This window comes from Rhinatrema bivittatum, chromosome 7 (genome assembly GCF_901001135.1).
Source record: "Rhinatrema bivittatum chromosome 7, aRhiBiv1.1, whole genome shotgun sequence".
Classification (NCBI taxonomy): domain Eukaryota; kingdom Metazoa; phylum Chordata; class Amphibia; order Gymnophiona; family Rhinatrematidae; genus Rhinatrema; species Rhinatrema bivittatum.
Window position 1 is genome coordinate 265,733,509 of NC_042621.1, and position 24,695 is coordinate 265,758,203.

At 44.4% G+C, this 24,695-nt stretch overlaps 1 protein-coding gene across 5 annotated transcripts in view; it reads left to right on the forward strand.

The window, feature by feature from the left end:
* Positions 1-24,695, forward strand: part of ARMH3 (armadillo like helical domain containing 3) — a 791,613-nt gene that overhangs the window by 18,121 nt on the left and 748,797 nt on the right. For all 5 annotated transcript variants that reach the window (XM_029610203.1, XM_029610204.1, XM_029610205.1 and 2 more), the window contains exon 3: positions 11,453-11,509. In XM_029610203.1, coding sequence (XP_029466063.1) covers positions 11,453-11,509 — 57 coding nt within the window. The remainder of the gene's footprint in view (positions 1-11,452; positions 11,510-24,695) is intronic.

Below are 24,695 nucleotides of genomic sequence, written 5' to 3' on the forward strand. Positions count from 1 at the left end.
CACTCTGGGCCTACTGAGCATGCCCAGCATGCCATGATATTCTCAGCCACAGGGGTCTCCCTTCAGTCTCTTTTTTTTTTCCGCCTTGGGGAATGTTGATCAGGAGCTCCGGAAAAAAATTCCCTCATATTTCTTAAGGGAAGAAAACCTTTTCAGTCACATTTTCAGTCACATTTCTTCATAATTGGGTCTCCCTTCGACATAGTCTTGGTGAGTACATATTTTGGTTAGTTTTTGGTCGATTCCGGTCACCTCACTATCTATTCCCGCCGGTCATCGACCGTTATTAGGCCACAACTTTATCATGGCCTCCGGCTTCAAAAAATGTCCGGATTGTAACCGGACTATGTCCATTACTGACCCACATTATGTATGTGTTCTGTGCCTGGGATCAGGCCACGATGTCTGGGCTTGCTCAACCTGTGCCCAGATGACACCGAAGGGCAGGCGTGCCCGTTTGGATAAGATGGAAGAATTGTTTAAAAAGATTCCATCGTCATCGTCGACGTCGTCCCCAAGGATAACACCTCCCTCGGTAACTAAACATCGAGGTGAGAAATGAACAGATGACCGTCCGTCACTGGCACCATCGACATCTTCGATAGCATCTTCTTCAGCATCGAAGGGTCACCGAGAAAAGAAGTGGTATCGACACCGATCCATCGGATAGCAAAGCATCGACGTCAGGATCGAAATCCATCGAACCGATGCCAAAGAAGGTCAGTAGAGTCAACTCCACTGGCTGTACACGAGGAACAGCGGCGCTCTCCACCGGGCTCGGTGTCATAGGATGTGCCACCACGAATCATCGTGGAAGTGCCAATAGCGCCAGCAGTACCTTCCCCAGTGGCAGTGGACACTGCCCCGGTTTCAAGGGAACCGGATGATTAATTTAGTCCAACAAGCCGTTGTCGAGGCTTTAAGGAATCTATAGCCGCCGACAGTACCATCGGCATTGGACCAGTCAATTTTTCAACCTTTGCTGAATAGACTCGATGCCTTGATTAGGAGCCTTTCCTCCGACACCGACAGCACCGATTCCATTGATACAACCATCGACGCCATCAATGCCGATACACCCACCGATGGCTCCAGCCATCCCGATTCCCGGATCATCGGATGAGAACGGTGGGGACTCCGATTCTGCCCCAGGACCGTCGGGGCTTCATTGGCATCGAGTTCCGAAGAAACCCTCGATGCCTTTCAAGGATCCATTGATGCCAATACATCCAGGTCCATCGGGGGATACACAGAATAGATTTCCACCAATGCCATCGAGGCCCATCGATTCCCCATCGATGCCCTCACTACCAACGATGCCAAAACACATTCCAACAAAAGCTGTGTTTAAATCAAAGCATCTAATACAACCAGAGGACCCTGACTCCCCTTATCATCCTCAATATACTCCTTGGAAGGATGTTGATAAGGATACAGAGTCAGAAGAACTGCAATCAGATCCCTCTCCACAAGAGGAAAGAAAGAAATCTCCTCCAGAAGATTTGTCATTTACAAATTTTATTAAAGAAATGGCAGATACAATTCCCTTTGAATTGATCACAGAGGAGGATACCAGACATAAGGCCCTTGAAGTCCTGCAGTTCGTGGATGCACTGAAGGAAATAATGACTATCCCAATCCATGAAATACTTTTGGAACTACAACAACGAATGTGGGAACATCCCTGCTCGGTCCCAGCAGTAAATCGGAGAACAGATGCCACTTACTTAGTGCAGCATGCTCCAGGGTACCAGAAACCCCAACTACCTCACCATTCGGTAGTTGTAGAATCGGCTCAGAAGAAAGCCGAGAAACAAAAACCTCATTCATCTGTTCCACCAGGGAAGGAGCAACGCTTCTTAGATACCTTAGGGAAGAAAGTCTATCAAGGTTCCATGCTGGTAGCACACATTGCAGCATACCTATTTTATATGACACAATACCAAAGAAACTTGTGGAAACAAGTACAGGGTATTGTGGATAACCTTCCACAACAACATCAACTACCTTTGGCTACATTAGTTGAAAAAGGATTGGAATCTGGCAAACACGAGGTGAGAGCAGCTTATGACGTATTCGAAACATCAACTCGTTTATCAGCCTCTGCAATAAATGCGAGAAGATGGGCCTGGCTCAAGACCTCGGACAGGAAGTCCAGGAAAGGCTAGCAGATCTCCCTTGTGTTGCAGACCATCTTTTCGGAGAAAAGATCCAAGCTACAGTATCTCAGTTGAAAGACCATCATGAGACACTCCGACAGCTCTCAAAATTGCCAGCAGATCAGCCATCCTCCCTAAGATGGCCAACTCGCAGAGACATGGGGTGACCCTTCTATAGACCTAGAAGGTATTACCCATCTGCCTCTTCAGCACGTCAGTACCGTCCCTCACAAAGAGGACATCCACGACAGCTGAAGCAACAAAAGACCCAGCCACCACCCCAAACTGGACCAGTGGCGGGTTTTTGAACAGAGTCAAGAGAACAGCAGCCTCTTTCTAAACCCTATGCCCTCCCTACCAGTCGGAGGTCGACTTCATTATTTCCAACAACAATGGAGTCTCATCACAAAAGGCCAATGGGTATTAGCCATACTAAATCGGGGATATTGCCTAAAATTCAAAACAATACCCCTGCATTCTCCTCCCATTCCACTTTGGAAAAACAGTCAACACACCTCAATTCCAAGTAGAACTCTCTACTTTGCTGACCGCCAAGGCCATCGAACCAGTTCCCCGGTCTCAACAAGGGACAGGGTTCTACTCCTGCTATTTCCTCATTCCAAAGAAAACAGGCGGCCTTCGTCCTATCTTAGATCTCCGCAATCTCAACAAATTTCTTCACAAAGAAAAATTTCGAATGGTATCCCTGGGAACCATTCGAAATCTGTTCTCTGGATCTTCAAGACGCTTATGCACACATACCAATTTCCACACAACATCGCAAGTACTTACAATTCGTTGTGGGAAAGAATCATTACCAGTATCGAGTCCTACCATTCGGACTAGCCTCTGCCCCTAGAGTATTCACAAAATGTCTAGCAGTGGTTGCTGCACATCTAAGAAAAAACAGCATTCATGTTTTTCCATACCTAGACGATTGGTTAAACAGAAGTCCATCCAGACAGGGAGCTCTCTCTGCCTTGGAAACCACAATAACACTATTGCACCTCCTGGGATTTCTCATAAATTATCCAAAATCCCACATCGAGCCATCTCAACTCCTCACATTCATCGGAGCAGACCTCGAGACCACAGTGGCGAAAGCTTCTCTTCCAAGCGGCCGTGCCGACAATCTGGCACGCTTGGCGAACATTATAATTCATCACCAGTTTGCATCCGCCCATCAAATTCTGGTGCTGCTAGGACACATGGCCTCGACAGTACATGTCACTCCTATGGCAAAGTTAGCCATGAGAAGAACCCAATGAACTTTGAAATCTCAATGGCTACAAGCTTTCCAACCACTGTCTTACACAATTCAAATTACCCACCAGCTACGCGTGTCGCTCCACTGGTGGACAAATCAAACAGCATTGAAAGCTGGTCTCCCATTCCAACAGGCAAATCCGCAAGTCATCCTGACTACAATTGCCTCCAACCTGGGATGGGGAGCTCACATCAACAACCTTCAAACACAAGGGATGTGGACTACTCTTGAGAAGCAGTGTCAGATAAACTTCTTGGAACTTCGAGCGATGCGATATGCCCTTTATGCCTTCAAAGACTGCCTCTCAAACAAGACTGTGCTGATACAAACAGACAACACAGTAGCAATGTGGTACATAAACAAACAAGGAGGCACAGGGTCTTATTTATTTTTATTTATTTTTAATTTTTATATACCGAAGTTCTTGTGGGAATTACAAATCACTCCGGTTTACATAAAACGATGAACTGCCCAACAGCGGATGGGGGCTTTACATAGAACTGTAGAACATAAGGAACAATAAAACCGGATGTCAATTTAACATAGTAATAATAAATATAATATAATATAATATGTACATACAATTTAACTATTTAACGTAGTAGAGATGACCTGTCAAATCTACCATATAGATACAATAAGAGTAATATAGTGAACTTATGGATTCAAAAATTGATTGAGCAGTTGTGGAGTCCTGATAGTAGAAATTGGTGAGATGTCGATAATTTAGGGATACTATTATTTAGGAAGTCCTCTTGTCTAAGTATCATTGAGAATCTGGGAAGGCTTGTTGGAAAAGCCAGGTCTTCAGTCTTTTTTTGAACTCTTGATGACTGGGTTCTAGTCTTAGATCTGGGGGGAGAGCGTTCCACTGGTGGGGTCCAGCTGAAGATAATGCTTGTTTGCTCAATGCTGATTTTACTTGTGGGACATGCAGTGTTCCTTTGTATGCGCTTCTAATTGGTCTGGAAGATGTATGCGGTTGAAGTTGAGTGCTTAGCATGATAGGAGCCAGATTGTATATTGCTTTGTGTACTATTGTGAGTATCTTATAGAGTATCCTATATTTGATGGGAAGCCAATGTAAGTTACGAAGGATTGGGGTGATATGGTCTTTTTTGTTAGAACTTGTGAGGATTCTAGCAGCGGAATTCTGTACCATCTGTAATGGTTTGATGGTGTTGAAGGGTAGACCTAGCAGAAGGGAGTTGCAATAGTCGAGCTTTGATAGTATGATGGATTGCAGTACGAGCCTGAAGTCCGAGAAGTAGAGGAGGGGTTTAAGTTTTTTAAGGACTTGCAGTTTGTAAAAGCAGTCCTTAGTGGTAGTGTTTACGAACTTTTTTAGGTTTAGATGGTTGTCTAGCCAGGCTCCAAGGTCTCTGACGTCGGGTGAGAACTTGCTATTTGAGTTATGAGAGAGGTTTGATGAGATTGTAAGGGGATCCTGGGAGACAATGAGCATTTCGGTTTTATTGTCATTCAATATTAGGTTGAGGTTTGAGAGAATGTTTTTAATCGGCTGTAGGCATTCGTTCCAGTATGTGATGGTTTTTTCAAGGGATTCTGAGATCGGGAGAAGGATTTGTATGTCGTCTGCATAGAGGTAGTGTGTAAGCTTGAGGTTTGAGAGTAGGTGGCAGAGAGGGAGGAGGTAGATATTGAAGAGGGTGGGTGAAAGTGAGGAACCTTGTGGGACTCCTAGATCTGTGAGGACTGGATGCGATTCTTTGTTGTTTATTCTAACTTTGTAGAATCTGTTGCTTAAGAAGGACTGGAACCATCTTAGAGCTGTGCCTTTGATCCCTATATTGGCAAGTTGGTCTATAAGTATCGTGTGTTTTACCGTGTCAAACGCAGCAGAAAGATCAAGAAGAACAAGCAGGTACGATTGTTTTTTCTCCAGGTTAATGAGGATGGTGTCAGTGAGAGATAGTAATAGAGATTCGGTGTTTAGGCGTTTTCGGAAACCATATTGAGCCGGGGATAGAATATTATGATCTTCCAGGTATTCTGACAGTTGCTTGTTGACAATTTTCTCCATCAGTTTGACAATGAGTGGTAAGTTAGCGATAGGTCGAAAGTTAGCTGGGTCCGATGGAGAGGCGTTTGGTTTTTGTAGTAGTGGTTTGAGGATTGCCAATTTTAACTGGTTGGGAACTAGACCTTGAGAAAGGGATGAGTTAATAATTTCTGCAATTGGTTTTGAGATGGTGTTTGGTATGGCTATGAGGAGATTAGTTGGTAATGGGTCTGATGGATGGGAGGATGGTTTGAGTTTCTTGAGTGTATTTTCTATCTCCAGTGAAGAAGTGAGCTCGAATGAGTCCAGGCATGTGTTTTGTTGCGGCAGGGCTGTTATCTGCTATGCCAGGAAGCAGTACAGATTTGGGCTTGGGCTCTAGAGCATTCCATACATCTCCGAGCAACTTATCTGGCGGGCATCAAAAACATCCTAGTGGACGATCTCAGTCGACATTTCAATCCCCACGAATGGTTGGTGGACCCACGTGTAGCGAGCAAAATCTTTCAATGCTGGGGTCGCCCAACCATAGACCTCTTTGCGTCCACACTGAACCACAAAGTGGAAAGGTTCTGCTCCCTTCACGGACGTCGACAAACAGTCCCCAGGGACGCATTTGCTCGCCCCTGGAACACAGGTCTTCTATATGCGTATCCTCCAATTCCGCTCATAGCGAAAACTCTCATGAAGCTACAACAGGACAGAGGGACAATGATCCTTATAGCCCCATACTGGCCTCAAAAAGTATGGTTTCCCATACTCCTTGACCTCTCGATCTCACAACCAATCCGTTTGGGCACAGAGCCCACTCTCATAACTCAGAATCAGGGCAAGTTGCTTCATCCCAACCTGACAACTCTTGCCCTAACAGCTTGGATGTTGAAAGCTTAATTCTGCAACCTCTTAATCTTTCAACACAAGTCTCTAAAGTTCTTGTAGTTTCATGAAAGCCTTCCACACGTAAATCCTACCAATTTAAGTGGAATAGATTTACAAAATGGTGCACGCAAAAAGGTATAGAACCTTTCTTCTGCCTCACTTCTTCCTTACTAGATTACCTATACCACCTGTCGGATTCTGGTCTCCAGACATCCTCTGTAAGGGTACACCTAAGCAGCATACCACAAGGGAATAGGGGATGCGCCAATAACAGCACAACCCCTAGTAAGTAGGTTCATGAGAGGATTACTTCACCTTAAGCCTTCCATTCGACCACCGATCACTGAATGGGACCTGAATTTAGTACTAACAAGGCTCATGCGCTCACCGTTCGAGCCTCTACACTCTTGTACAGAAAAATTCCATACATGGAAAGTGCTTTTCTTAGTAGCCATTACATCGGCTAGAAGGGTCAGTGAGTTGCAAGCTCTCGTCACATACTCACCCTACACAAGGTTCCTGCATGACAGAGTAGTCCTTCGCACTCACCCCAAATTCTTACCAAAAGTGGTAACAGACTTTCATATCAATCAGTCAGTAGTCTTACCTACATTCTTTCCAAGACCTCACTCTCACCAGGGAGACAGAGTCTTACACACCTTGGACTGTAAACATGCACTAGCTTTTTACCTGAACCGCACGGTGGTCCATAGGAAATCCACCCAACTCTTTGTTTCTTTTGACAAAAATAAACCAGGAGTTGCGGTAAGAAAACAGACTCTCTCCAACTGGCTAGCAGACTATATTGAATTCTGTTATGAAAAAGCAAACATTCCTCTCCAGGGGTGAGTAAAAGCACATTCAGTAAGGGCTATGTCCACATCAGTAGCACACTATCGTTCAGTGCCCATCCTAGACATATGTATACATATGTATACCCAGGATACTGTATAGGTGCTATACAGCACCTATACAGTATCCTGGGTGCGCTAGAAGCTGTCATTTCAAATGTCATTTCAAATGATGTTTGAAATGACAGATACCAGGAAGTGGATGGTTCTCCTACAGACCCCACTGCCTTGAGCGCCCGGTGCCAGCAAGCCCCAGCAGCCGGCGATCGGAGGCAGGGAGTGCAACAAAGCACCCTCCTTCGGATGGGCAAGAGAGACGAAATTTCACAGTCCCAAACCAAACCAACCCAATCCAAGCCCCAGCAGAGAGAGACGAAATTTCACAGTTCCGGGCAAACTTTCCCCCAGCTCCCGCTCACCTGCCCTGGCCATGGCCACGCAAGCCCACAGCAGCAGCAGTAGAAGGGCGGCGAGAGACGGAGCGGCTTCAGCAGCCCGGGGCGGATCGGGCACTCACCATGCAAGGCGGCTTCCAGCAGCCCCGCTGGCGAAGGTGAATACGTGCACGTCTGTACGTCCAATGTGGGCGCTCAAGGCAGCAGGCGCATGAACGCATGCCTTGACCTGAGCGCCCGGCTGGACGTCTGAGGTCACAGTGTGTGTGTATTCACCTTCGCCGGCGGGGCTGCTGGAAGCCGCCTTGCATGGGGAGCGCCCGATCCGCTGAAGCCGCGCTCTCTCGCCACCCTTCTACTGCTGCTGCTGGGGACTTGCGTGGCCGTGGCCAGGGCAGGTGAGCGGGGGCTGGGGGAAAGTTTGCCCGGGTCTGTGAAATTTCGTCTCTCTCTGCTGGGGCTTGGATTGGGTTGGTTTGGTTTGGTTTGGGACTGTGAAATTTCGTCTCTCTCTGCTGGGGCTTGGATTGGGTTGGTTTAGTCTGGGACTGTGAAATTTCGTCTCTCTCTGCTGGGGCTTGCCTGACGCTTGGATTGGGTTGGTTTGGGACTGTGAAATTTCGTAATTTACCGTCTACCCTGACCCTGGCGTTAGTGTGAAACCACACTAACGCCAGGGTCAGGGTAGGCGGTAAATTAGCAGGTAAAAGACGCGGCAAGATAGGTTAAAAAGGAGATAGTCGGGGCGGGGCGCACATTACTGTATGGGAGGGAATAGCTAATCGGATCGTTTACATACATATACATGCCGCGGGCGGAAAGGGATATGCGTCGAGTAAAAGAAGCGGTAAGGATCGGTAAAAACAGATAGTGAATCGCGGGTTAGACTTACGCGGCCAAATTGTGAGTACACAGCGGGTTAAAAACGGGGTAACTGCGGCCGCGCTTTACTGTATTGGCCTGACAGATAGCTTAATTCTGTCCTTACTCGCAGACACAGGAGTCTGCTTCATCAACTCCAAACTTTTATTAACAGAATAATTAACAGAGTCTTACTGTGCAAAAACTGAAGATTACAATGACCAGTGTAGTCTGGACCACAGAAATAAGGACAGATAAAATGAAAATAATTATGCAGGATTGGCCAGATTAGCTGCTGATTCACATAAGTCTGATCAATACTCACCAGAGACGACTAGAAACCCGCCCCCCCACAAATCAAGAACAACTCCCACATACCCCTGCTTTCAGTTAGTTAACCATTTAGAGCCTGCTGCACTGAATTCAGTAGACTCTGTGAACATGTAGGCTTACACTCTGCAGTTTCTATATTTACTATTATACTGCCAACTGGTGGTTAACGCATGAATAACATACTCCTGGGGGAATTCTGTGCAAAAAATGTAAAATTCTGCGCACAAAAACGCAAAATTCTGCAAACTTTATATTGGTCAAAATAACACAATTTACATAACAGTCTTTAAGTAATCAAAAAACCACAGAAGCACCCTCGTCTTTGTAATAATTATCACACACAGCCACAACAGAGGGAACACTATTCAAATCCACATTGCCAAAGATTTTTGAAGAGAGTAATAAATCATTTCTTTATAAGGAAGACAGTATCAGAAAATTGTGTTTATGATTGTAATCCACTGTCTCTCGCCACGCAATGGGCCACAGGCAGTATCAGCCTTTAAAGCACTATCAATTTTATCATTTACTGTCTCCTTAATAATAATTTCATATATCAAAAAATAGTTAATTATTTATTAGAAAAAAACTCTTGCTCTATTAACTCTATCTATGGCATCTAAATTTTTATTCTTATATTTCTAATCTTGATTTTTTAAGATAAAAAAAGGAATACTTAGCCGAATAAGACGTTCCTATTCATTACAGTTGCACCCACACATTCATGTTCATTACAGTTTTACCCGACATGGGCCATGTTTCGGCTAAAAAGCCTTCATCATGGAAACTTTCTGTATACTGTATTGTACACTTTGAGCCAAATATTCTTTATTCCTAAAAACAAAATGACAAAACATCACTTACTCAGATTGACTCACAAACACACCTTTTAAACCACTTTTAACCAACACTCACATATATATTAATATAAATATATTGCTTTTCTATTACTTCCCACCACCCTAACAGATCGCATAAATATTATTTCAAAGATCAATTATGAAAACTCACCAAAGGGGTGTACACAGTCTCTCACAACTCTGGAGGAGACCATAAATGATAAAATCGATAGTGCTTTAAAGGCTGATACTGCCTGCGGCCCACTGCATGGCGAGAGACAGTGGATTACAATCATAAGCACAATTTTCTGATACTGTCTTCCTTATAAAGAAATGATTTATTACTCTTTTCAAAAATCTTTGGCAATGTGGATTTGAATAGTGTTCCCTCTGTTGTGGTTGTGTGTAGTCTTTAAGTAATTACATTTTAAATTAATACAGAAAAAAGTTATTACTTAAAGATGCAGAATTTTAAATATTTTGAGCAGAATTTCCCTAGAAATTCACTGTAAGAGTGTCCCTTCCACTCGCTCTCCCTACTCCCCTGGCCACTTTGCCCTCTCAGGCCTCAACTTCTCCACCTGCCAGTATCTCTCCCCTCCACCTCTAGGCTCAACCCCTTCCACTCTATTGCCAGTCCCAGAGTTTGACCCTGTTCTCAGTACTGCCCCTCACACAGGCTCCCTCTGTCCCTCCCTCTGTCACACACATGCTCCCTCTCTCTAATACGCATACACACACCCTCATACAGGCTCCCTCACTCTCTCATGCACACACACATCCCCTCATACAGGGCCCTCTTTCTTGCATACACACCCACACAAGCTCCCTTTCTCTCACACTCATACATCCTCTCACAGGCTACCTATGTCTCTCTCTCATGCATCCGTTCACACCGCCTCTGTCTCACACATACACAATCCCTTCACACAGCCTAGCACCCTCACATATAATCCCTTTTTCATACACATGAGCTCCCAATCTCTCACATACACATACACACTCCTTCACAATCTCCTCCTATAGGCTCCCTCTCTCTGAAACCCACACTCAAGCATCTCCCCCCCGCTCTCTTACCTCCCATGCTCTCTCTCGCACCCTCCTACTCTCTCACCCACACACACATTCTCTCTAATCCGGGGCCTTCTATCTTCACCACGAGCGGAGCACATTCCGTTCACGGCACAAGGGGCCTTCCATTTCGCCGCGAATGAAGTGCCTGAGCCTTCATCTTCGCCGCAAACAGAGTGTGGCCTGCGACACATGCGGGACGCACTCAGTTCACGGCATGCCGGGGTCTCCTCTGCTATTTTCTGTGCAGGGGGGAATTCTGCACAAATTCTGCACTCCGCAGTAGCGAAGAATTCCCCCAGGACTAACAACAGTATTAGTAAAAGAAACAGACAAGCTGCTGCGGCATCAGGACAGTGCCTTTGGAGGCAGGACAGTCAGTGCAGTCAAAAAAATAAGACACTAATATGATTTTTCGTGGGTTTCCATTTTTTACTCTGAATTCCAGTACATTTGGTTTTTAACTAGCTTTGTTTCCCAGTACAAGCGAAAGAAAAAGAGAAAATTCCATTGTGTTTTTGCATTGCGGACAGGCAGACATTATTGATAACAAGTTGAGGTATTATATACCTGAAAGAAGGACTGAGTATTGTTAGACAACCAAAATAGTTTCTGTTTTGGGGAATTTTCTGCAAGAATATATAAACAATAGATGCTTTGTGAATCAAATGCAATATTTGTATTGTATATGTGATTTCTTTTTCAGTTTTTGATGGTTTTTAAATTAAATATATATGTAGAGTGGTAAAGTTGGTTATCTGTTCTTTTTTTCAGAGAGAGGATCCAACTAAGTCAAACCCCCGATTTTGGGAAGAGCTTTTCCTTATGAAGGTAATGTAAGTTTGAAGAAGATTCATACGGTCTATTAGGGATGTGTGCACTTACATTTTTTTCATTTCTTGTTTTTTGTTTCGTTTATAGTTTATTTTGTTTCACTTCGTTTATTGGAAATAAACAATATCAATGGGGAGAACCCCCAAAACAAAATAGGACTCCCATTCTACTCTGCTGAAAAAAATTCAGCACCTAAACATTTAAAATAAAATTCAAGATACCCACTCCCCCAGATGCCTCTTACCTCATCATTGGTCAACTCCAACTGGGGCAGGGTGGCCCCTCCTCCCCAATCAATCCTGCCCTGTTGGGTTACCGTTTTGTTGTACAGGTGCTTTTTTTTGTATGTCTATACGACAAAATGGAGCTCACCAGTGAAATTTTAAAATACCAACCTGGCAGGAGAGGAGCAACTCAGGCTTGTTTCTGCCCCATTTGGACTTTAAAGACCAATGATAGGGTAAGTGGTATTCGGGAGTGGGGGTGGGGGTGAGAACAGGCTCAAGGGGGCTTTAAATTTTTAAATTTTTTAGGAAGAGTCAAGGAGTGGTGGGGAGCATAGGCAGGGACTTGTGGCTACACAGTGAGGAAAATGAAACATGAACAACATTGTTTTTCTTTCATTTCATTTTGTCTTTTTTTTCTACTTTCATTTATAAGATTACTGCAGATATATGACCAGAATAGTAATAAAAAAAAAAATTAAACAGGTTTCATAAGTAGAATGCATACCATTGCATGCAATTTGGAATTTTTAAACTATGATGAATCAACCCTACCCAACTTAAATCTCACCAGACCACCCCACACAAACAAGTCAAACTATTATACCAACCAGAGCCACAATCACATCTCAACACACCACAGCATTCACACTATTCAACTCTTGATTAGACATCTACCAAGTGGGATGATATCCTATTTTTATTATTAGATTTAGATTCTGATTTTTTTGGGCACTTCAAATGAATTACATTCAGGTACTGTAGGAATTTCTCTGTCCCCAGAGGGCTTACAATCTAAATCTGTACCTGAGAAAATGGAGAGTGAAGTGACTTGCCCAAGTTCACAAGGAACGGCAATAGGATTTGAACACTAGCTTCCATGGTTTACAGCCCATTGATCTAACCACTAAGCTACTCTTCCACTGTTTTGCACGTACTTTTAATTTATTCCAAAGACGAGTATATCCTTGTCTTCCAAAAGAGTCTGTGATGCATGAGGTCCACTACCTTCACACCAGGCAGGCAAGATTCCAAGCAATCCTTAGGTCTACTAACTGCCCAGCTATCTACATTCCTAATAATCAAATCATCAACCATTGTGGTCGTTCTAACTTTTCCCTCTTGGGCACATGCCCCCAAAGACATATCCTCTGTTTAAGAGAATACTACATCACCTTGAGGTCAGGTCCTAGCTACAGGATTGCTTTCTGCCTCATCAAGCTTGTGATCTCCTTCCAGGTGACCTTTCTCCTCTAAGGCAGCGCAGAGGCTGCCAGATTGGAGGTACTCTACTATGTCCTTGAAGGTCTCCCCTATATATCTCTGTTTCCCTTAGCTCCTCCAGGTCTGCCACTCTAGCATCCAGAGATCGGACTCATTCCCTGAGTGCACACATATAATCTCTTCCCAACTGGGAGATAATAATTTATGGGGCACTCAGTGCAAAAGACTGGATAGCCTCTCTCGCTGCTAGACTGCTATTTGCATCTTAATTTTGTTGATTTGTTATTGAGTTAACATTTCTAAGGGAGTAGGAATGTAAAGCTAATCTAATATACTTTGTTGATTTATATGTGTATTTCAGTGACCCTCAAAACACTATAATTAGTCTACTTATACTAATTTACTCATCTTATTGTCTCTTGTTTTGAATTAAATTCCTTCTATATCAAACTTGTAGTAAATTTATGATAGGTTTTGAGGTGCGTGCATTCCGGTCCTCTTCTACTGCAAGGGATTTGGGGGTTGCTGGAAGCTGGGGCTGTGGATACTGAAGCCTGGATAGCTTTCAGTGACCTCTGGAGTCCTCTCCCAGTGCTGCTGGGTAAGGTATGCATATGAGCCTTCTGGTCCTCTCCACAAAATCAATATATGAGCAATAATACCAGCTTATGTGGAAAGCTAAACTAAGAAAAACTGTCTACTGCATATATTTAGTTCCAAAAGAAAGGGTCATGTCTCTCCAATATAACAAAAGGGAGAGGAAAATATAAAAGAAGAGGAAGAGTTCATAAAATCAATTCATATTACCATCCTTGATTCCATCTTAAGTAAGAACAACGTTGACACCTCATAAACTGAGCACAGGAATACACTCAACAGTCCCCTACAATCTGTGTCATCTTTCTGCAATGCTGTTGACATCTTGAGGTCCAAAAAAATATAGAAAGGAGAAAAAAATTGAATAAACAGTGATGTAGAGTTCTTCTTTTAAACCTCCCAAAAGTCAATTAAAATTGAGAAACAAATAGAATCCGTCACTAGAATCCATTTACAAAGTCAGCGGTTTCTCCTTTAGAAGTAAGCAATGTGGTAGAACCTTGATAAGTAACCTTCATTTTGGTGGGAAATTGCAACTTAAAATGAATTCCTTTCATAAATAGAGTAGTAAGGCATATTCTCCCAACAATCCACAATCACTTTTGTTGAAAAGTCTGAAAACAGAAGAATGCGATTATCTTCGTAGTTGAGATCTCTTTTCTGATTTGCCACCATGATTGCCAGTTTATCAGCAAAATTAAATTTTAGCAATAACTTGCCTAGATTTTGTAGCATTTTCTTTAAAAGCTCCCAGCCTGGGCACTCATTCCGTCAGCATCAAGATCAGTTTGTGAGCAAACCTAGCTGGTCAGGAAGCTACTTTTTGCAGAACTCTTCCAGGCCAGCCTCCTTCACCGATTCTGGAACGCCAACAACTCTGATATTACTTCTCTGAGATCTATTCTTCAAGTCCTCCACTCTTGGTCAGAATGGAATTGCTGTGTAGGAGCTGGGAAATTTGAGCCTGCATATCCGCAGAACTAATTTCTTGTTGGGAGATGTGGTTTTCAGCCACCTGGATTTTGTTGATATGTAATCCAATTCTCATATTCAAATGACTGCATGTTCGAAAGTCTACATAGTAATGATGGCAGAAAAAGACCAAAATGGTCCATCTAGTCTGCTCAGCAAGCTTCCCAAGGTAGTAACTGCTGCTCTGTGCAGGTTACCCCCACGTCTCTGTTAAGGGTAGTAACTGCTGCTCCATGCCGGTTAAGCTTTTCTTATTTATTCCCATCCTCTAGCCTTTAGGGATCCACAGTGTTTATCCCATGCCCCTTTGAAATCCTTCACAGTTTTAGTCTTCACCACTTCCTCCGGAAGGGCATTCCAGGCATCCACCACCTTCTCAGTGAAGAAATATTTCCTGACATTGGTTCTAAGTCTTCCTCCCTAGAGTTTCAAATCGTGACCCCTAGTTCTACTAAATTGTTTCCAATGGAAAAGGTTTGTTGACGACCATGGATCATTAAAACCTTTCAAGTATCTGAAGGTCTGTATCATATCACCCCTGCTTCTCCTCTCCTCCAGGGTATACATATTCAGGTTCTTCAACCTCTCCTTATAAGTCCTTCGATGGCGACCACCCACCATTTTGGTCTCCCTTCTCTGGACCGCCTTCATCCTGTCTCTGTCTCCTTTGAGATGCGGTCTCCAGAACTGAACACAGTACTCCAGGTGAGGCCTCACCAAGGACCTGTACAAGGGAATTATCACTTCCCTTTTCTTACTAGATATTCCTCTCTCTATGCAGCCTAGCATTCTTCTGGCTTTGGCTATCGCCGTGTCACACTGTTTCATTGACTTCAGGTTGTTAAACGCGATTACCCCAAGGTATCTCTCCTGCTCTGTGCACATCAGCCCTTCACCCCCAACGTACATAGTTCTTTCAGATTACGTCACCCCAGATGCATGACTCTGCATTTCTTGGCATTGCATCCCAGCTGCCATATCTTCGACCACGCTTCCAGCTTCCTTAAATCCCGTCTCATTCTCTGTACTCCTTCTGGCGTGTCCACTCTGTTGCAGATCTTAGTTTCACCCGCAAATAGACAAACTTTACCTTCTATCCCTTCCGCAATGTTGCTCACGAAGATGTTGAACAGAACCGATCTCAACACCGATCCCTGTGGCACTCCACTTAATACCATTCTCTCTTCAGAGTAGGTTTCATTTATCATCACCCGTTGTCTTCTATCCATCAACCAGTTTGTAATCCATGCCAACACCTTGGAGCTGACTCCCAAGCTTCTCATTTTGTTGAAGAGTCTTCTATGTGGGACCATATCAAAAGCTTTATTAAAATCCAAGTAAATTACATCGAGCGCTCTTCCCTGATCCAGTTCTCTAGTCAACCAATCAAAGAAATCAGTTAGATTCATCTGACAGGACCTTCCCCTGGTGAATCCATGCTGCTTGTGATCGAGCAACCCACCGGATTGTAGATAGTTCACTATCCTTTCCTTCAGCAGAGTCTCCATTAATTTTCCCACCACCGAGGTGATGCTAACTAGCCTGTAGTTTCTAGCTTCTTCTCTGCTCCCAATCTTGTGAAGCGGGACCACCACTGCTCTTCTCCAGTCACTAGGCACTACACCCTTTTCCAGGGATCTATTGAACAGGTCACACAGTGGACCCGCCAGCACATCTCTGAGTTCCCTCAGTATTCTGGGGTGAACCTCATCAGGCTCATGGCTTTGTCCACTTTCAGTTTTCTTAGCTCTTCCCATACATTATCTTCCATAAATGGAGTTTCATTTACTCTACCCCTTCTACAGTCTTGATAACAAGTGAACGGAAGTATTTGTTTAATATTTCTGCTAATTCATCATCTCTCGCGACCGATTGATCCTTATCCCCTTTCAGTTTCACTATACCACAATGTACCTTTCTCCTTTCTCTGATATATCTGAAAAATGTTTTGTCACCTTGCTTTATGTCCTTGGCAATACTTTCCTCTGCCTGACTTTTTGCTTTCTTGATTACTTTTTTTCATCTCCCTCAGTTCACCAGATAATCTTCCCTAATTTCTACTCTTTGGGATTCTTTATATTTCTTAAAAGCTGCTTTTTTTGCTTTTGTTACATCAGCCACCTCCTTTGTGAACCAGATTGAATTCTTATTTCTATTATTTTTGTTTACTTTTCTAACATACAGATTTGTTGCTTTTGTAATTGCTTCTTTTAGTTTGGCTCATTGTTGTTCGAGCTCTCCTATTTTCTCCCAGTCTTCAAGTTCTGCCTCCAGATATTTTCCCATTTCTACAAAGTCTGGTTTTTTTGAAGTTCAAAACTCAGGTCTTTGTGACACTTCTCCGGATCCTATTTGCAATATCAAACCATACTGTTTGATCACTGGTGCTGAGGTGGGCACCCACCTGGACATTAGAGACATTAGTCCCATTAGTGAGCATTAGGTCAAGTATAACTCCCTCCCTCGTGGGTTCCACTACCATTTGGACAGAGCGCCTTGCAGGGCATCCACTATCACTCTACTTCTTTTAGATTCTGCAGAAGGGATTCTCCAATCCAAGTCCAGCAGATTAAAGTCACCAACAATCAACACATCCCCCGTCTTTCCCACCTTTATAATGTCTTTGATTAGATCTCTGTCTAGTTCTTCTGTTTGAATTGGAGGCTTGTACACCACTCCAGTAGAAATGGATGTACCATCATCTTTTTTTAGGATGGCCCATAATGCTTCTTCTCTACCCTACTTTCCTTGCAGTTCAGTTGCCTGGATATTATTTTTGACATAAAGTGCTACTCCTTCCCCTTTTTTGTCCTTTCTGTCATTCCTTAACAAGTTATAGCCCGGTATGGCCGTATCCCAGTCATGAGAATCCGTGAACCATGTCTCCGTAACGGCAATAATATCCAGGTCTGCCTCCACCATTAAGGCCTGCAGGTCTGGGATTTTATTGGCTAAACAGCGAGCATTTGTAGTCGTAGCTTTCCAATTTTTCTCCCTTGCTATGTTGCACTTCCTAGGAACCTTTTCTGTTTTTTTTGAGCTGATTGATTTTGTTATTTTCACTTCGCATGTCCATCACAGGTCTTATTCTGCCAGAACCTACTGTTATCCAGTTGATTCTTGGTTTTTGAATCCTGGATGACTGAGAACTCTGTGAGAGTGGGGGTTGAGGTACAGGTTGCTGTAAACTTAGGGAAGATGGGTGCCTGATTGTCACTTGTCTAGTTCTACCAGAGCCCACTGTAAAACATTTTTTCCTGGGATTCCGTAACCGCTGTGGGAGATGGGTGACAGATGGATGTTTCAAGGAAGGGGGGGGGTTAATTGAATCCTGGCCAGTTGCTCCCTTAGATGATCAGCTTCATTTTAATTTTAGACAGCTGAAGGCAAAAGGGACGGTTCTCCAAATGATAGGCCTTGGGACATAAGCACCACAATTGTTGCATTGAATTAAAGCCATTCTCTCTGATTAATTAAAATCCTAAAGATAAGGTAAGGTATGGTTAGTCCCTAGCAAAGATTTTTAATAGGTATTCAAACTAAGAACTAAAAGTATGTGTTATCCAGTAAAGATTAATAGGTAGATTATGCAAACCAAATTTTACAAGCAATATCTAGGCTGTAAGGAACTACTAAGTAATTGGGGATGAGGTAATTTAAGCTAATTATTAGGAGACCAGGGAAGAGTATATACGAAAATAAAGCCGGGGTGGATGAGTAGAAGGGCAGGGAGGGAGGGAAATAAACAGTAGCTAGGAGGGCTGGCTATCCTTTTTTTAATTCTTAGCCCTAGAAAGCAGACAAAATAGCTCTCTTTCAGATTTCAATTTCATATCTGCCCCTTTCTAACAGACAAGGCACAATCTTTTGCAAATATAAATCCCTATTACATTAAGCACAGGTAAATAACAAAATAAAATTGCACTTAGTTTCAGCAAGGCTTTGGCTCATGAAGATCCCAGCTCCAAAAAGACCTCCATTGAGATTTCTTTGATGATCTCCTCCTAAGTTGTAATCTTAACCACTGGAGATTCCAAAGCAAGTTTGCCTTATCTGTCAGCATTTTCTTTGACTTTGGTCATTTCAGGAACTCTCCTGATGACGAATTTGTCCATATACTAGGCAATCACATAAAATAGTAGTTCAAGAAAGTAGGGAGGATAAAAAGAAACAAAATAAAAAAGTCTCAAAAAGTAGGTGGTCCAAATTTCAAAAAGAAAACTTAAATGTTGAGGGTCTGCTCAGGATGTCCTCTCACTAGCTAGTCATCACGTCTCCAGGTTCATTTTGTTTTACAAACATGCAGGCTGATCCAGAATGGTGCGCTCGGCCCTGTTTGACCATGCGTTTTACACTCGCTATTATTACACCTTTACTGTAAGGGGTAATAGCGCGTGGAAAATGCGCAGCCAACCCCCCCCCCCCCCCCCCGAAACTAATAGCACTCATCACATGCAAATGCATTAGTTATTCCCGCGGGATACTGAAAGTAAAATGCGCGGCCAACCCCCCCAAAACTAAAAGCGCTCATCACATGCAAATGCATTAGTTATTCCCGCAGGATACTGAAAGTAAAATGTGCGGCCAAGCCGCACATTTTACTCTCAGAAATTAATGCCTGCCCAAAGGCAGGCATTAATTAGGGACAACACCGGGAAAGGTGTACAGAAAAGCAGAAAAAATTTGCCCTCCGGCTGGAAAACAGACACTCAATTTTGCCGGCGTCTGTTTTCCGAACCCATGGCTGTCAGCGGGTTTGACAACAGACACCGGTAAAATTAAGCGTCGGTTGTCAGACCCGCTGACAGCCACTGCTTCCGCTAATATTACTGCGGGCCCTAATTGAAATAAAGAATCGCGCACCCAGGAGAGGTGCCTGGGTGCGCGTCGAGAGCGGGTGCTCGCCTCGGAGCGCCGGCTCTCCTGTGGAGTTTATTGAATCGGCCTGAAAATGAAATGAAACAAAATGTTTTGTTAACATTTCTGTTTGCTTTCAAATGAAAATACATTCCTACTGTTCATGCATGTTAGGAATAAACTGTAATCTAAAACTGGGGATTCAGGTAGTGCTATAATGCATATTTTAATGTCTTTTTGCTTTTTTTTCAAGATATATGTCTAACTTGCATGTGTATTATTGATTCTGAGAAGTACAGGATGTCATAGATAAGCTCCTTATGTGAAAAGGATTTCTTACTGCACCTGTGTGCTGACCATAATACTTTATTATATTAATAATATTAAAAAAATAGGGGCGGATTTTCAGAGCCCTGCTCGCGTAAATCCGCCCAAAACCGGGCGGATTTACGCGAGCAGGGCCCTGCGCGCCGGGAAGCCTATTTTACATAGGCCTCCCGGCGCGCGCACGTCCCGGGGTTCTCGGAGGGGGGCGTGTCGGGGGGCGGGGCCGGAGCGCGCGGCGTTGCGGGGGCGTGTCGGCAGCGTTTTGGGGGCGGGTACGGGGCGTGGCTACGGCCCGGGGGCGTGGCCGCGCCCTCCGTACCCGCCCCCAGGTCGCGGCCCGGCGCGCAGCAGGCCCGCTGGCGCGCGGGGATTTACGTCTCCCTCCGGGAGGCGTAAATCCCCCGACAAAGGTAAGGGGGGGGTGTAGACAGGGCCGGGTGGGTGGGTTAGGTAGGGGAAGGGAGGGTAAGGTGAGGGGAGGGCAAAGGAAAGTTCCCTCCGAGGCCGCTCCGATTTCGGAGCGGCCTTGGAGGGAACGGGGGGAGGCAGCGCGGCTCGGCGCGCGCAGGCTATACAAAATCGATAGCCTTGCGCGCGCCGATCCAGGATTTTAGTGGATACGCGCGGCTCCGCGCGTATCTACTAAAATCCAGCGTACTTTTGCTTGAGTCTGATGCGCAAGCAAAAGTAGGCTGATCGCGCTTCTTTTAAAATCTACCCCATAGTGTTTGGCCTGGCAGTTTCTTTCTGCTCCAGTGGACAAACAGCTTACTTAGAATCAGCCTCTATGTTGGGCTACATGCCATAAGCCTTATGTACAACTACCTTGGCATTTTACCCCTATTGGTATATTTCCTCCTACTTCAGCTATCATAGTGATGATCCTTGATCTCAGGGGCCATGCATTGTGGCTACCTTCGAAATACACAATCGTGGGCCCTCAATCTGGCCATTAGGTGTTTCTGAAGAGTAATGGCTGAGGCTTCCTTTTCTCCTGGGGCTGTAAATCGTGTCTCCATAGTGAACAGTGAACCGGGAAATTAAGAGAAAAAAGGGAGAAGAGGGCTCAGAAACCTGAAAAAATAAAGAGAAGCAGCAGGACCACGTGGTGAGTGATACTGCTCCCACCCCCAACCCAGCCGGTCTAGCCCAGCACTGTTTTCAGGCGTTTAAATTACAGACGCTTCCCTGGGCGTCCCTCTTTCTGCCGCGATCCTTTCTCAATCTCTCTCCTCCTCCACTGCAGGGGCTTGTGCGGTCGGCACAGCCCAGTCGGGGCAAGAGCCCGCTCACCCCTCCCTTCTGTGAGCCAGCAGTGAACCGGGAAATTAAGAGAAAAAAAGGGAGAAGAGGGCTCAGAAACCTGAAAAATAAAGAGAAGCAGCAGAACCACGTGGTGAGTGTTACTGCTCCCACCCCCAACCCAGCCGGTCTAGCCCAGCACTGTTTTCAGCCCCTTAAATTACAGACTCTCCTCGGGGCGTCGCGCACCGGGCGTCGCGCGCCCGAAGGAGCGCGACCTATGGGGCCTAGTCGCGCTCCTTTGTGCAGACCCGGAGGGCAGACTGTATATTTTTTTTCTGACAAGATTTTCCATCCTAATCCAGCATTCAGAAAACATTCAGCTGATTAAGTCCCGCACTCTTCACGCTTGCTTCCAATCAGCGGACCAATTGCCCACACTTCAACCACTGTGCACCCACCCGCTCGTACAGCCTCTAAGGGCCCCACTCAACTTAACTAATCACTTTCCCTCAGAGACAACTATACATAACCTCCATCCTCAATATTTTTTTGGGACCTCAGCCATGCTCATGTTCCCTATTCCAATCATCAAAAACCTCTACAACAACCGGAAAAAACGAGCCGACCCTACTACAGCCGTCCAACACAAATGTCTGATACCAATAATGACAACCCCACTCACTCAATTCCTCGGACTATCCTTATTCTCACTAACACTCTTTAACGCTCAATCAATCTCGAAAAAAACACACATAATCAACGACTATCTCCAGGACACCCAACCGGATATATGTGCTATGACGGAAACCTGGTTGAAACCCACAGACCTAGCTCTAATCAACCAACTACCCCTTCACATCTACGACATCTATTCTATACCCAGACCCAAAAAAAGAGGGGGCGGACTCTGCTTAGCTGCAAAGAAGGAGCTGAGACTATCCCTACAGACCACTATTCACTCCTCTCGACTGGAATTTGCTCTCTTCAGCTCAAAACAACTCCAAATTTGTTTATTATATGCTCCGCCCGGTCTCCTGGATTCGGATCCATCACCACTCATTGAACTCATCGCCAAACACCTAAAAAATGACACCCCAGCAGTCATCCTAGGAGACTTTAACCTTCACACGGACGTGATCCCATTATCCGCCAATTGCGATATGCTACTATCCTCCTTCAAGGATATGGGCTTCTCCCAAATTGTTAAAAGTCCCACGCACAAAGTAGGGCACACTCTGGACCTTATATTCATAAACTCGGGCCTTTCACAATCTTCCCCACCACAATGCTCCCCTATCCCATGGTCAGACCACCTGATGATCACAACTAATCTCTGTATCAAGGACAACCCTGTATCACCTATCACTTAAATCACAATTCATTACAGGAACTCCTGCTCTAGAGAGGACCTCTCCTCTCTCTTATCTTCGGAACTCGCTAATCTTGACCTTTCAGACGCAGAAGCAGCTATCTCGTCATGGCACAACATCACGAACAAGGTGGCAGAAAAACTTTGCCCCCAAAAAACCAAAGAGATCAACCCATCCTGCAAAAACAAAAAACCATGGTTCACGCAGGAACTAAAAACCATCAAATTAGAATTGAGAAAAAAAGAACACGCATGGCGGAAGAATCCGTCCAACGCTACACTAAATGAGTACAAAACCCTCATGCACAGTTACAGAAACAACATCCTTCGCACAAAGAGAGATTTTTATGCCCACAAAATTCACAATTTTTCCTTTGATCCTAAAGCGCTGTTCTCATATGTCTCAGAGCTCACAAAACCCACCTCACCAGCTATCCCAGATGACCAAGCACAATCCAGATGCACAGAACTTGCTCAATTTTTTGAAAACAAAATCCTCAATCTAATGGCTCTTCTGGCAACCAGTAATACAGTACCTCCTTCTATCCACACTCCTTCATGCAACCAGAATACAAACCTAGATTCATTCGAACCTATTTCCTCACTCGAAATCGAAATGACTCTCAAAAAGATGAAACCTTCCACTCATCCGATAGATTCCATCCCATCTAAACTCCTACTCACCATCCCGAACATCATAGCGAAGCCCTTAGCAGAGATCATCAATCGCTCGCTAACCCAAGGCCTAGTACCAGACACACTGAAACTAGCCACCCTCAAACCTCTCCTCAAAAAACCCAACTTGAACCCTGCAGACCCGGCTAATTTTCGCCCCATCGCTAACCTACCATTTGTAGCCAAACTTATGGAGAGGATAGTCAACAAACAGTTATCTGAATACCTAGAAGATCACAAGATCCTCACAACAGCCCAATTCGGATTCCGCAAATCCCTTAGTATGGAATCCCTCCTAACCTCTCTAACTGACAGAGTCCTCGCAGGTCTGGAGAAAAAGACCCCATACCTCCTGATTCTTCTCGACCTATCAGCTGCGTTTGATACCGTAAAACACTCTATCTTAATCGACCGGCTCTCAGACATAGGCATCTCAGGATCAGCCCTGGGATGGTTCAGATCTTTCCTTCATAATAGGACATTCAAGGTCAGAATCAGCAACAAGGATTCCCTCCCGGTCAAGTCCACTTTCGGAGTTCCTCAAGGATCCTCCCTCTCCCCTACCCTTTTTAACATCTATCTTCTCCCCTTATGTCACCTACTCTCAAGTCTTAAGGTCACACACTTCATATACGCAGACGATGTCCAAATTCTGCTGCCAATGACTGACTCTATCTCCAGCACCATCAACTTCTGGAACAATTGTCTACAGTCCATAAACTCACTCCTCTCTAGCCTTAACCTAGTACTTAATACGTCAAAAACGGAACTTTTGCTAATCACTCCAGATGAGAACCTTCAGCCTACCAACAACCTAACCACACCTCCAATGATCAATTCCACTCAAGTAAGAGACCTTGGGGTTACCTTAGACAATAGGCTATTACAAAGAATTTGTCAAGAACACAACGAAAGAATGCTATTACAAACTACACATTCTGAAAAAGTTGAAACCTCTCCTACATTTTCAGGACTTTAGAACAGTCCTCCAAACAATTCTATTTTCTAAAATAGATTACTGCAACTCTCTGCTTATAGGCCTTCCAGCCATCACCACCAAACCTCTACAAATGTTGCAGAACTCCGCTGCCAGGATTCTTACTAACACCAGCAGAGGTGAACACATAACACCCATACTAAAAAACTTACACTGGCTCCCTATCAGATCCAGAATCATTTTCAAAGTGCTAACTATAACACACAAGACCATCCATTCCCAAACATCGCTTGATCTAAGCTGTCCACTTCGTCCACATGCATCATCAAGACCAATCAGAACCAGTTACTTAGGCACCTTATATGTACCTTCAGCCAAGTCCTCACTCAAGAAACGTGCATTCTCGACTGCCAGCCCCCTCCATTGGAATGCCCTCCCCACGGACATTCGTCTTGAAACCTGTACTCGAACATTCAAAAAGAAACTCAAAACCTGGCTCTTTACAAAAGCCTTCACTTAAAGTTTTCGCTCAGAGCCACGTCCCAGAACTAGACTCATTCACGCATTTCATAATCACGTTAACCAGATGTCTGATGCCGCAACTCTTAATTGTATTTCTTGGTCTCATATTCCCAATCGTTAAATTTACAGCATGCTACACCAATACCTTTTAAGTCAGATGTAACCTCAGCTTTGAAGTCTACAAACCTTGAAGATGTAACCGTTAGTTCTTGTAGATTTAAACATTATTCTGAA